The sequence below is a fragment of the Orycteropus afer genome, unplaced genomic scaffold (genome assembly GCF_000298275.1).
Source record: "Orycteropus afer afer isolate SDZICR_OR568_19922 unplaced genomic scaffold, OryAfe1.0 scaffold00493, whole genome shotgun sequence".
Taxonomy (NCBI): Eukaryota; Metazoa; Chordata; class Mammalia; order Tubulidentata; family Orycteropodidae; genus Orycteropus; species Orycteropus afer.
The window spans coordinates 526,286-540,541 of record NW_006922080.1 but is presented as its reverse complement, the minus strand read 5'-3'; the positions used below and the strand labels follow the sequence as shown (position 1 = coordinate 540,541).

Below are 14,256 nucleotides of genomic sequence, written 5' to 3'. Positions count from 1 at the left end.
CTACTGAAACTAATTGAGAGATTTAGCATCATGGCAGGATATAAGATCAAATCCAAAAACCAGTTGGATTCCTCTACACCAGCATAGATTTCCACATACTTTGGAAAAAGTGGGAGTTTTCCCCTTGTGCATAATTAACTGAGAAAGAGAATCCTGGTGCTACATTGAACCTTAGAGACACACTTTAAAGGAGTATTGCCTTCGTTGATTTATTTATCTCTTCACAGTTGTAGACTTTGAGATACACAAATGGCCACTATACTGGGGCTTTCTTCTACATCTGGTTTGTTATTGTAGGAATCTGTGGGACCACTGCGGGAGGACTTCAGTCTGAGCAGCAGTGCCCTCATTGGCCTGCTGGTCATTGCGGTGGCCATTGCTACGGTGATAGTCATCAGCCTGGTGATGCTGAGGAAGAGACAGTATGGAACTATCAGCCATGGCATTGTGGAGGTGAGGAACTAGGATGGCTTTTTGACCTGGCCCATAGCTAGCAGGGATTTCCTCTGAGCTCTATAGACCTGGAGGCAGAAATAGGGGTGAACTTTATGGAATTCAAATGTCAACATCTTGAATACTCTACATGCTCCTGTCATCAGTTAAATTACCCAGTGGATTATTAGGTCATGTTTTAGAAGTCAGCCACAACTGAGTTATATTGATTCTATCACAAAGACCTGTTGCCAGCTTTAACATTACCTTGAGTTTTAACTATAAATGCCAAGAGCATTTAATCTTGCTTAGGGTGAAACCATGTTCTCCTTAGTGTTTCCTTCTTTTCAAAGTATATTAGGTATTTGCAAATGAAGGACTGGTAATATTCTTTTTTTAAAAAAAAAAAAAAACTAAAGACCATACTTAATTCAAATTTCCTTAGTTTTTACATAATATCCTTTTTCTGCTCCCGGATCCCATCCAGGACTCCACGTTATATTTAGTTGTCAGGTTTGCTTATACTTTTTGTTTTTGATGACCTTTACAGTTTTGAGAAGTGCTGGTCAGGAATTTTGTAGAATGTCCCTCAACTGGGATTCGTCTGATGTTTTTCTCATGATTAGAGTAGGGTTATAAGTATTTGGGAAGAAGATCACAGAGGCAAAGTGCCATTTTCAACACATCAGGGGTGCAACATGACTTCTCACTATTGATGATGATCTTGATCACAATATTATTCTTTTTTAATGAGGGAAAAAAAGCAAAAGGAAGCTTAGAAATAGCCAAAGCAGGCTGTTTCTGTCCATCTTTTGCTCATTAGTAATCAGAACTTCTTACTACTTAATTTTTCAGGGCATTGCAAGAATGATCAGAATCTCTTGATTCTACAAATACAATAAGAAACATAATATGCTTTGGAAAATTAGTTTAAGCCTTTGACTCCTAACCAGAATTTTGGCAGTTCAAACCCACCAGCTGCTCCACAGAAGGAAGATGAGGCAATTTACTTCATAAAGATTCACCACCTTGGAAACCCAATGTGGGTCCCTATGAGTTGGAATCAACTCGGCGACAGTGGGTGTGGTTTTTTTGATTCACATGTCTTGGTTACTTGGTTTTGATCGCCTGCTGCAGATAGAGTTCGGTTTGCAGTTTCAGAGCTGAAAAAGATGATAAAGGAAATTATCTAGTCCACTTTCTTTTTTTATAGATGAGTGGTTAAGCGATTTGCCTATGTTATCCCAGACAGTAAATAGCAGAATGGAAACTCACTTGTCACTGTGGTGCTAGGAAGTTCATTTGACTGTTTTCTCCTTCTTGGACTAAACTTTTAAGACTGTAGCTTGCCTCCTTTTACTCTCTTTTTTTCTTTCCCCTCCTCTGGCATCCTTATCACCATCCACTCAATGAAAAGGGGAACACTAGGTTGCTTTTAGGAGCTTTGGTGGTATAGTGCCTAAAGCTAACCAGAAGGCTGGCAGTTCAAACCCACCAGGCACTCCTCAGAAGGAGGATTGGGCAATCTATTTCCATAGCGATACCGCCGTGGAAACCCAAGGAGGGGTTGCTATGAGTCGGATCCAACTTCATGGTAGTGAGTTTGGTTTTTTGTTTGTTTGTTTAGGTTTTGGTCCCAGAACATTGTGTAGTGAATAACTTAGGGCTCCTAATACCCTATGCAGTTTTTATTCAGTGTGCCACAGTGACCCTCAGTCTTTACTCTTCCAGGTTGACCCAATGCTTACTCCAGAAGAACGTCACTTGAACAAGATGCAGAACCATGGTTATGAAAACCCAACCTACAAATACTTAGAGCAGATGCAGATTTAAGTGAGCAGAAGCATTGTGCACTCCTGGTTGGAACAGGGTGGTGCAGATGGGCCAAAAGAGGTCCAGCATTTTGGATCGACTACTGACCAACAGTTGCTTGCAGAGAATTTCATCTTATGTTCAGAACTCCTGGGTCATTAAGACTATAAAGTACTACTGTAGAATTGCAATTTCCATTCTTTCAAATGGGTGAGAAATGTTAATATAACAATATATGATATATAAACCTTAAATGAAAAAATGATCTATTGCAGATATTTGACTGATGTAGTGTTCTTTTTTTAAATTAATCAGAAGTCCCGGTTCTATTGTACTGTCTCACACATGCTTTCTATGTAAATGGAAAATGTTATTCTAATTGCATTGTATAAATCAACTCTTTAAGGCTCACTTACTATCCTGATTTTTATTTTTTAAAAATTTAAAAGGCAGTATTCCCTTTTTAAATGGGTTTCAGAAACTTGCTAAGAAACTAAACAGGGAACTGGAATTGAACATGACCCTCAAAATTATTTGGAAAGACTAGTTTCTTGAAATCTGGTGCTTCCACTGCTGGGTGATGTGGTGTCTCTACACGCATCCTGTCCCCAAGTTGAAAGGCATTTAGTTCCAGCATCTTCTAGTGAGCCTATTGTATACAGGTTAGGGTCTCCACTACTTCTTTCCTTCTAAATCGAATTCTTCCACAGAAACTAGCCTGTAGTTATATATGATGTTCTTCCACTATTCATTGCTTAGTCCCCCTATAAGTAATGTTCAAATGTGGTATCTTTTCCTCTTTGGACATTTCCCTCCAAAGGCACTGACTGTCCACCCTTACCCACCCCCAATTTTTATTTTTACCTCTCTTGCCTTTCTTTCTTTTCACCAGCCTCTCTGACTAGAACTCAGAGAAGACTACATTAAATAGCTGCTAATGGCCATAATAGAACACGGGGAGGTTTGATTTCATTTGAAGAGGATATTCCAAGTTGTACATGAAACTGGATATGTCAACACTATGGAAAGCATTAAGGTTTTTGTTTCCTTCACATGAGTCTTTGTAATGCTTGTGTAGTTGCTGTTAATGCTCACAGCTTTTTCTTTTACTTTCTTGTTTTTGTTTTGTTTTGTTTTGTTTTGTTTTTAATGCTGAAGGTTCTGGTAACCTGTGGTCTTTTTCTGTTTGTTTGTTTTTCTGTTTTCCTGTGACATTTTTTTTTACACCCCCCCCTTCCTCCTCTTTGACCCTATCCATGTCTTTTCCCACTATGCACAGACTAAACTTCACTTTCAAACTCCTTAATACGATCTGTGGAGAATATACAGCGTTTAAACACATCAATAAATACTTTAACTTCCACAAGGCTCCTTATTTTATTCACAATTGCGTCTAGGGTGATGGTGTACATCCTCCTGCCTTCGGGGATGAGATCTTCCTTCCGTGAAGAATTAACAAGCCTCAAGCCAAACGCTAAGATTAGTCTACTGAAGCAAGTTGACTCTGGGCTTGAATTCCATTTTTCATTTTAAAAATAAGAGGGAAAGTATGCCTGCAGCATTTGTCTGGCAACGTTTTCTTTATATTTTATTTGTTGTTGAGAATATACACAGCAAAAACATAACACCAATTCAAGTTTCTACATTTCAGTAACATTTGTTAATTCTTCAGGTTGTACAACCATTCTCACTCTCCTTTTCTAAATTGTCCCTTATTAACATAAACTTACTGGCCCTTAAGCTTCCTATCTCATCTCTTGAGTTGCTGTCTTCAATTTGATCCCATATAGACATATCTTAAAATAGCATAATGCTTAAGGCAGACATTCTTATACTAATGAAGCTAAACTTGTTTGGTTTTAAGAAAACTTGTGGAGATATTTTTGATTTAAAGTGTAAAGACTTTTTCAGGGCAGTAGTTTCAGGGGTTCATTCAGCCTCCATGGCCCCAGAAAGTCTGGATTTCATGAGAATTTAAAATTCTGTCATTTTCCCCTTATGATCAGGATTATTCTATAGAATCTTTGACCAGAATGTTCAGGATTGGTAGCCAGGCACCATCCAGTTATAGTGGCAACAGAGACATTTGTTTATGGAGGCAATGAGCCACACTTACCATTTCCTCCTATTGCTTACTCTCTTCTGTTGTTTCAGATGAATAGAAACCAACTTTTGTACCTTGGATAGCTGCTTTCGGGCTTTTTAAGACCACGGACACTATGCTACTAACCAGAAGATGGAACAGAAGCACTAAACATGTTACTAGGGCAGTTAACTCAGATGTCCCATGAAACCATGACCCTAAACCTCCAAACTATGGAACCAAATTCCATGAGGTGTTTGGTTGTAGCCTCAGCAGCTACAATGTTTTTTTTTTTTTCTTTCTGTGTAAATATATCTATCACAAAACTTTTTCCAATTTAGCTTTTTACAGGTATACAACCTACAGCAATTACATTGATTGACTGTGCAACCCTACCCTAAACCAATGTGATTTTTCATCACTGTAAACCAAAGCTCAGTACTCCATAAGCAGTAGTCTCCCTTTTTATCCCTTCTTCCCACCCCTGGCAACTACTAATAAACTTTGGTCTCTATACATTTGCCAATTCTTGTGCTTTTATATGTTGCTGTTATGTCCCATCAAGTCATCTCCAACTCATAGGGACCTTATGTACAACAGAATAAAACACTGCCCGGTCCTGCGGCAGCCCCGCTATCCCTACTATACCTAGCCCATCACTGCAGCCACCATGTCTGTCCTCCTGAGAATGGTGCCTTGTAACAACATGGCCAAAGTAGGTGAGACAAAGCCTGGCCATTCTTGCTTCCAAGAAGCATTCCAGCTGCACTTCTTCCAGGACAGATGTGTTAGTCCTTTTAGCAGTCCATGGTACTTTCATCATTCTTTGCCAATACCACAACTCAAAAGCATCAACTCTTCTTCAATCTTCCTTATTCATTGTCCAGCTCTCACGTGCATATGAGGCCATTGAAAATACCATGGATTGGGTTAGGTGCATCCTAGTCTTCAAAGAGATATCTTTGCTCTTCAGCACTTGAAAAGAGGTCTTTTGCAGCAGATTAGCCCAATGTGATACATCTTTTGACATCTTGACTGCTGTTTCCATTGGCGTTGATCGAAGAACCAAGTAATATGATTGGCAACTTCAGTCTTTTCTCCGTCTATCATGACACTGCTTATTGGTCCAGTTGTGAGGATTTTTGTTTTCTTTGTGTTGAGGTATAATCCATACTGTAGACTCTATAGTCTTTAATTTTCATCAGTAAGTCATCCTCACTTTCAGCAAGCAAAGTTGTGTCATCGCTTATTGCAGGTTATTAGTAAGCCTTCCTCCAATCCTGATGCCATGTTCTTTACCATATAGTCCAGCTTCTCGGATTATTTGCTCAGCCTACAAGTTGAAAAAGTATGATGAAAGGATACAACCCTGACACACTCCCTTCTTGATTTTAAACCATGTAGTATCCCCTTGTTGTGTTCAAATGACAGCCTCCTGGTCTATGTACAGGTTCCTCAGGAGTAAAATTAAGTGTTCTGGAATTCCCATTCTTCTCAATGTTATGCATAATTTGTTATCCACACAATCAAATGCCTTTGCATAGTCAATAAAACATAAGTAAACATCTTTCTGGTATTTGCTTTTAGCCAAGATCCATCTGACATAAGCTTGTTCCACCTCCCCTTCTGAAGCATTTCTGGAAGTTCTCTGTCAATATACTGCTGCAACTGTTTTTGAATTATCTTCAGCAAGATTGTACTTGCATGTGATATCAATGATAATTGTTTGATAATTTCCACATTCTGTGGGATCACCTTTCTTTGGAATGGGTATAAATATGGATCTCTTCCCATCAGTTGGCCAGGTATCTGTCTTCCAAATCTCTTGGCATAGCCTACTGAGTGCCTCCAGCAGAGCATCTGTTTATTAAAACATGTCAGTGGGTATTCTGTCAACTCCTAGAGCCTGTGGCGTGCCTAAGGCATGTAACTGCTAACCAGAAGGCTGGTGGTTCAAACCCACCAGCCACTCTTCAGAAGAAAGGTTGGTATCTTCTGTAGTGATACTGCCTCAGAAACCCAAGGAGGGGTCCCTATGATTTGGATTCAACTCCATGGTAGTGAGTTGGGTTCGTTTTTCACCAGTTCCTTCAGTGCAGCTTTGACTTCTTCCTTCAATACCATTGGTTCTTGATCATATGCCACCTCCTGAAATGGATGATCATCTACTGATTCTTTTTGGAATAGTGACTCTGTGTATTCCATCCATCTTCTTTTGATGTTTCCTGCATCATTCAACACGTTGTTGTTGTTATGTGCCGTCGAGTCGGCCCCGACTCATAGTGACCCCTCCTTGGGTTTCCGAGGCAGTATCACTACGGAAGTAGGATTGCCCAACCTTCCTTCCGAGGAGTGGCAGGTGGGTTTGAACCGCCAGCCGTCTGGTTAGCAGGCAAGTGTCTTAGCCACTATGCTACCAGAGCTCCCTGGTAATTCAACACATTACCCAAGGAATATTTCAATATTGCAATTCAAGTCTTAAATTTTTTCCTCGGTTCTTTCAGTTTGAGAAATGCCTAGTGTGTTCTTCCCTTTTGGTTTTCTAACTCCAATTCTTGGCAGAGTTCATTATAGTAATTGACTTTGTCTTCTTGAGCTGCTCTTTGAAATCTTTTCAGCTCTTTTATCCTGGTGGTTCTCCCATTTGCTTTAGCTACTCTCCATTCAAGGGCAAGTTTCACTGTCTCCTCTGACATCCATTTTGATCTTTTCTTCCTTTCTTGTCTTTTTAATGGCCTTTTGCTTTATTCATGGATGATGTTTTTTATGTCATCCCACAATTCTTGTTTTTGTTCATTGGTGTTCAGTGCATCAATTCTGTTCTGTAGATGTGCTCTAAATTCAGGAGGGATAATATCAAGGTCATATTTTGGCTCTTGTGGGCTTGTTTTAATTGTCTTCAGTTTCAACTTGAACTTGCATCTGAGCAGTTGATGGTCTGTTCCACAATCAGCTCCTGGCCTTGTTCTGAGTAAAGATACTGAGTTCCTCCATCACCTCTTGCCACAGATGTAGTCAGTCTGATTCCGGTGAAGTCCACATGTATAGCCACCACTTGTGTTGTTGACAAAAGGTATTTGCAATGAATAAGTCATTGGTCTTGCAAAATTCTATCATGCGATCTTCACCATTTCTATCACCCAACCATATTTTCCAACTACCGTTGATTCTTCTTTGTTTCCAACTTTCACATTCCAATCACCAGTGATAATTAACACGTTTTGATTGCATGTTCCATCAATTTCAGATTCTGAAGTTGGTAAAAATCTTCAATGTCCTCATCTTTGGCTTTGGTGGTTGGTGCATAAACTGAATAATAATATTAACTGGTCTTCCTTGTAGGCATATGTCACTGACAGCATTGTACTTCAGGATAGATCTTGAAACATTCTTTGTGATGATGAATCCCACACCATTCGTCTTCAATTTGTCATTCCCAGCATAGTAGATCATATGGTTGATTCAAAATGGCCCAAACTGATCCATTTCAGCTCACTAATGCCTAGGATATTAATCTTTATGCATTCCATTTCATTTTTGACAACTTCCAATTTTCCTAGATTCATACTTTGTACATTTCCATGTTCCAATTATTAATGGATTTTTGCAGCTGTTTTTTCTCCTCTTGAGTTGTGCCACATCATCAAAAGGAGGCCTGAAAGCTTTACTCCATCCACATCATCAAGATTGGGTCTATTCGGAGGATGCAGTTCTTTCCTAGTCATATTTTGAGTGCCTTCTGACCTGAGGGGCTCATCCTCTGGCACTATACCAGACAGTGTTTCAGGCTATTTCTCAGTATATATCAGACAGTGTTTCACCACTATTCCTAAGGTTTTCACTGGCCAATTCTTTGAGAAGTAGATGGCCTTTTCCTTCTTCTGAGTCATTCTTGGTCTGGAAGCTCCGCTGAAACCTGGTTCACCATGGATAACCTTGTTGGCACTTGAAACACTGGTGGCACAGCCTCCAGCCTCACAGCAACACACAAGCCACCACAGGACAACAAACTAACAGATGTGTTTGTCTCCCTTAGCTGTTCCAAACTGCTCCAATCCTGCCTCCAGGCTTTCCCTACCAGTTCCAGCCCACCAAAAAGCCATCTGCTGCCACCTGCTGGCCAGATTTTTTATATAAGTGAGGTCATATAATATTTGTCTGTGATTGATTTATTTCACTCAGCATAATGTCTTCAAGCTCCATCCATATTGTATCATGTATCAAGTTCCATTTCTCTTACTGGCTGAGCAGTAGTGCATTGTGTATATGTCATGTTTTTTTTATCCATTGATGGACAATTAGGTTTCAACCTTTTGGCTATTATGAATAGTGCTGCAATGAATATTGTACAAATCTCAGAGTCTCTGTATTTCAAGTCTGGGTATAAACTTTCAGGAATTCAGGGAATTTCAGGGTACTTTGGTAATTCTATTTTTGGTTTTTTGAGGAGCTGACACACTTTCACAGTAGCTGTACCATTCTGCATTCCCATCAGCAATGGTTTCCAGTTACCCCACATCCTCACCAATTTGTCATTTTCTGTTTTTTGTTTGTTTGTTTTGTTAATCCTAGCCATCTGTTTGGGTTCTCTGTTGTTGTTGTTGTTGTTATGTGCCGTCGAGTTGGCCCCGACTCATAGCGACCCCTCCTTGGGTTTCCGAGGCAGTATCACTACGGAAGTAGGATTGCCCAACCTTCCTTCCGAGGAGTGGCTGCTATAATAGAAATACCACAAGTGGATGGCTTTAACAAATAGGAATTCATTCTCTTACAGTTTAGAAGGCTGGAAGTCCAAATTGAGAGTGCTGGCTCTAGGGGCTAGGTGAAGAACCCTCTGCCTCTTGATACAGACCCCCTGGAGCTGATGGCATCTCTTAACTCAGGCAGCTACTGGTTGCTGAGGCTGTCTAACCCAAGGTTGCCAAGTAGAATGGCACAATCCCAAGATAAGCAGGTAACATGGCAGACCACTAGTTCAAGTCCAGGAACGATCCCAAGGTCAGCAAGCAACATGGCAGGCCACTGAAATCCGCAGCCAAATGCGGAATCCAGATGTGCAAAAAGCTAGAGCCTTTCTTACAGCCTCTCCTTACATAGTGGAAGCAGGCCACACACTGAATGCAAATATTTAGCTGCTCAAAGCAGATTCCACCATGGGGGTGATTACAATCTCATCATGAGGAATAACTACATCCAGCTGCCCAGCCACTCAAAACCATAGCCCAGCCAAGTTGGCACATAACCTTAACTACCACACCATTCTAGAAGGAGTGAAATGGTATCTCATGGGTTTTGATTTGCATCTCTGGTGGTAGCACAGTGTGTAAGGCATCTGACTGCTAACCAGAATGTTGGTAGTTCAAACCTACCAGGCACTCTTTAGAAGCAAGACTAGGCAATCTACTTCTGTAAAGATTTTTAGCTGATGGGGGTCGCTGTGAGTCAGAAATGACTTGACAGCAGTGTGTTTGGTTTGGTTTGGTTTTTTGGTGGCTAATTATGCTGAACATCTTTTCATGTGTTTTGGGGCTTTTTGAATGTCTCTTTGGCAAAATGTCTATTCAAGTCCTTTGCCCATTTTATAATTGAGTTTTTGTGGTTACATTTTCAAAGTTTTATATATATTTTAGTTATTAGACTGTTATCAGATACATGGTTTTTGAAGATATTCTCCCGTTTGCTGGCTTGTCTTCCCTTTTTTGGTAAAGTCTTTTGATGAACAAAAGTTTTTCATTTGTATAAGGTCCCATTTGTGCTTTTATTAGATAATCCACTGTTAAAAGCTAGGCACAACAGTATTACCCCAGTATTACCCTACATTTTAGTCTAAGAATTTTATGGTTTTAGTTTGCACATTTAGGTCCTTAATCCATTTTCAGTTTGTTTTGTGTGTATTGTTTGAGGCATGCATCCTATTTCATTTTTGTCTGACAAATTATATTTCACCTCTTAATATTTATTAATATAAGACTTTTCTTCTTAATAATACTAGAAGCAATGAGTAGGGCTTGCTACTGAATTATCAGAGAAATGTTTGCAGCCTCCATTTCTGAATTTCTAAATAATCTGTCACTAAGTAACCATGTGTTCTCATACAAGGAGCTGTTTGTTTCATTTACCTGACAATTGCTTAACAGCTGTCTTTATACTTGAGGGTGCTATGTAATTTATTTTCACTAGTCTTTTAAGTAGCAGGTTAAACATATAAAGAAAAATTCAAGGGCTATTCCTCCAAGCCCAGGTTCAGTTCCCAGCCAGTACACCTTAGCAGCCACCACTCATCTGTCAGTGGAGGCTTGCATGTTGCTATAATCCTGAGTGAGTTTCAGCAGAGCTTGCACAATAAGATGGACTAGGAAAAACTCAGCCAGTGAAACCCATAAGTATCATGAATCACCACAGTCTGATCCACAATTGATCATGAGATGGTGTAGTGCCAGGCAGCATTTCTTTCTGTTGGGAATGGGGTCAACATGAATTGGGCACTGACTTGATGGCATCTAATAATAGCAACAATCTCCTCAGAGTCCCCACCCTTGCTTAGTATAATGCCAGTTTAAATATGTGGTTCAGTTTGGAAGGTAATATATAAGTATGTGTAAGTATATATGCATATATGGGTGTTTTCCCAAGAATACTGGAATAGGGAGTGCACATTTTATGAGCCTCTAACCAGGAAGCAGCTGAAGGATGAACCAGTTAAACAAGCTGGTCCTTTGTAATGATCGGCATTTCCCCATCAGCCCCTCCCTCCTGTACTGGCCACTTACACTGCTGCCGCGAAGGTCATGAAGTTTTTTTTTTTTTTAAGCCAATTTTTGTTCATGTGCTCTGAAGAGGGCTATCAGCTGAACCTCCACAATTTCAGCTGAAACATATTGGCTCTAGCAGCATCTGTTATCTAATTCCAGATCTAGCAGATCACCATCATTTTTTTTCTAACGTCTACCATCAGCTAGCTTCTTTACCTACAGTATCTCATGTAATCTTAACCTTTTGAGGTAAGCATGTTGTTGGCTGCTGTTGAGTAAGATCCCAACTCATGACAATCCCATTCACAACAGAACGAAATGGTGTTCGACCCTACATCACCCCCATGATCAGTTGCAGCATAGCATATGCATTCTTAGTTTACAGCAAACAGATGGAACAGAAGTCCAAACCTAGTTCTGTGTGACTGCAAAGCCCACAGTCATTCTGTTCATGGTATGTCAGTGCTAGAAGACAATCATCCTAAAAGCTGATAAGTATTAATTAGTTTCCAACTGTCATTAGGACTTTTATCTGCTCCTATTGATAACAGGCCCAGGGGAAATTCAAGGCTGGTGAGATTGGGTAATAGTATGTGCATGAATACCACTGCAAACAGACTTAAGTTCAGAGACAGCCAGGGTTAGAATGTAGGAGTCTTGGAAGCTAGGATCACGAACCTTTCTCACCTGCATGTATTAGCATTCTGCTAAAAAGTATGGGTTAATCAAATGCAGCTGTGGGGTTTAAAGATATAGTAGGTAAAGCTGTAGATGGAAATCCACATATATGGTAGCTATATGGAGACTTAAGGAGTTCTGGTGGTGTAGTGAGTAAGGCATTTGGCTGCTAACCAGGTCAGCTGTTCAAACCACCAGCTGCCCCATGGGAGGAAGAGGCAATCTACTTCTGTAAAGATTTACAGCCTTGGAAACCCAATGGGGTCACTATGAGTCAGAATCAACTGATAGCAGTGGATATATGGGGGCTTAGAGTACCTGAGTGACCCAAATGGTTAATGCACTGTGCTGCTAACCAAAATGTTCTAGTCTACCCGAGGCACTTGGACAAAAGACCTGGTGATCTACTTCCAAAAAACCAAGCCATTTGAAAATTATGGGATTCAGTTCTATTGTGAACAGTTCTACGGAACTGGTTTCATTTTTATATATTGTTGTTGTTACTATTTGCCATAGAGTCAGACCCGACTCAGAGTGACCCCTCCATGAGTTTCCGAGGTGGTGTGGAAGTAGATTGCCCAACCTTCCTTCTGAGGAGTGGCTGGTGGATATAGAGATTACATTGTCTAGTTTTGAAAGGAAACACCCATGTAAATGTATGTACTGTGTGGTAGACTTCACCCTAGACTAGCTCCACTCTGCTCCCTGGTGGCCCAGGACTGAGAGGAACTTAGTCATCTGGTAGTTTCTGCCTTTTGGTGACTCAGCTTTGACCTCAGGAATGTGGTCCTGCCCACCTTGCTGCCATCCGTAGGTGCTTGCGGCTCCCAGCTGACAGGAATCCTCCTGCCTCCTCATTTGCTGTCACAGTTATACGTCAGCCTAGCAGCTGCAGTCTGAGCTGGCCCCAGGTGTCTGGGTAATCTGCTATGGTTTCAGTTGCTATGATAACTAATACTCATTTTAGGAGATGCAGATTAACAAGAAATGAGTTTCTAAGATTCAGGGAGACCCAAGGTCCATAAACACAGAAGCATACTGTTTTAGGTTATTCATGAGAAATGATGTGATGGACAAATGAGCAAAATGGGTAAAGGAGCTAATGGGACCATGACTCTCCCTCTCCTTTTAGAGAGGCTGAAACACACCACAAGGGCATGTGCTATTCAGTGATCATTACCAGTCTGTGGTATGTGCCATGGGTTCTTTGTTCTGGGACAAAGAGTAAAGTGGTCCTTATCAAACAAGCAGACTGGTCTCTTGCTTTGTTGCCTACTGTGAAATAAGGAAAACTGTGCCTGTCCTGTCCTCTGTGGGTACTTATTTAGGTCTCTGTTTGGCCCACAGTGGAGCAGCCCACATACCTAGAAAATGGAGCAGGGAACAGAGTTTAGTTTTGTTGTTGTTTTCTAGAATCCTTGAGAGTGATGGAGCATGTTTTCTTGAGAAATCTGTAGTTCTATGGCCAAGTCAAACCAGAATTGGATGAACTTAAAATACAGAAGTCAGTGGCTCTTTCTTATTGAAGCAGTAGCCTCCATTAACATTTTTAATGCGATTGATGTGTGTGTGCATATATATATATATATATATATATATATATATATATGGTTATTTTAAAATTATATACATATACTATCACAAACAACAACGGCAACGTTGTCATTGAGTTGATTCCAATTCATGGTGGGTAAGAGTAGAACTGGGCTGTTGCTTTTTTTTATTATTATTATTTTTACTGTGATTTGCGTGAAAATTTACAGAGCAAATTCATTTTCCATACAGCAGAGAACTGAGTTTTTAATAGCTGATTTTTCAGAAGTAGATTGCCACCCTTGAGTGGATTTGAACTGCCAACTTTCACTTGGTAGTAGCCCAGTGCTTAACCATTTGCACCACCCAGGGGCTCCACTATCAAAATAGAAACTTGAAAAACATAAGTAAAATGAAATAACTTTTCTGAATTTTAATTTAATAAAGGTATAAAGCCTTGGGGTTGACTGAAATATTACTCACAGAAGGAAACCAAAGTTTCAAAAAAAATTAGTCTGCAGGACTAATGGCTTACATAGTTAGGACCACATCTATCCTGAGACCAGAAGAAATAGATGGTGCCAGGCTACCTCTACCATTCTGATCAGGGCCACAATAGATGGACCTGATCCAACAGTAGAAAAACGGAACAGAAACCAAATTCTTAAAAACTCCAGGCTTGGACCAGGTTTGCTGGTCTGGTAGAGCCTGGTGGAACAACTGAGACTATGGCCCCTAACTGCACTTCAGCTCTGGAATTGAACCCATACCTATGGCTTCCAGTCAAACAAAAGCCAGGCATATGAGCTAAACATTTACATTAGCTGGATACACTCCTTGGAGAGAACAATCATGGGAGAATAGAAGGGCTGTCTATGCACAGGGAGACAGCTCAGGGGGCAGGAGTGCATGGAGGGATGGACACAGGGAAGAGGTAACTATCGGGAGGAAGTGGGAGGGGAGCTG

The 14,256-nt window shown here is 40.4% G+C and overlaps 1 protein-coding gene across 1 annotated transcript in view; it reads left to right on the top strand.

Moving 5' to 3' along the window:
* The window catches only part of APLP2 (amyloid beta precursor like protein 2), a 62,137-nt gene extending 59,872 nt beyond the window's left edge, over nucleotides 1-2,265 (top strand). The window contains exons 16-17 of the mRNA XM_007955179.2: nucleotides 298-453; nucleotides 2,164-2,265. Of these exons, the coding sequence (XP_007953370.2) occupies nucleotides 298-453; nucleotides 2,164-2,265 (258 nt within the window). The remainder of the gene's footprint in view (nucleotides 1-297; nucleotides 454-2,163) is intronic.
* Nucleotides 2,266-14,256: the final 11,991 nt, after the last annotated feature.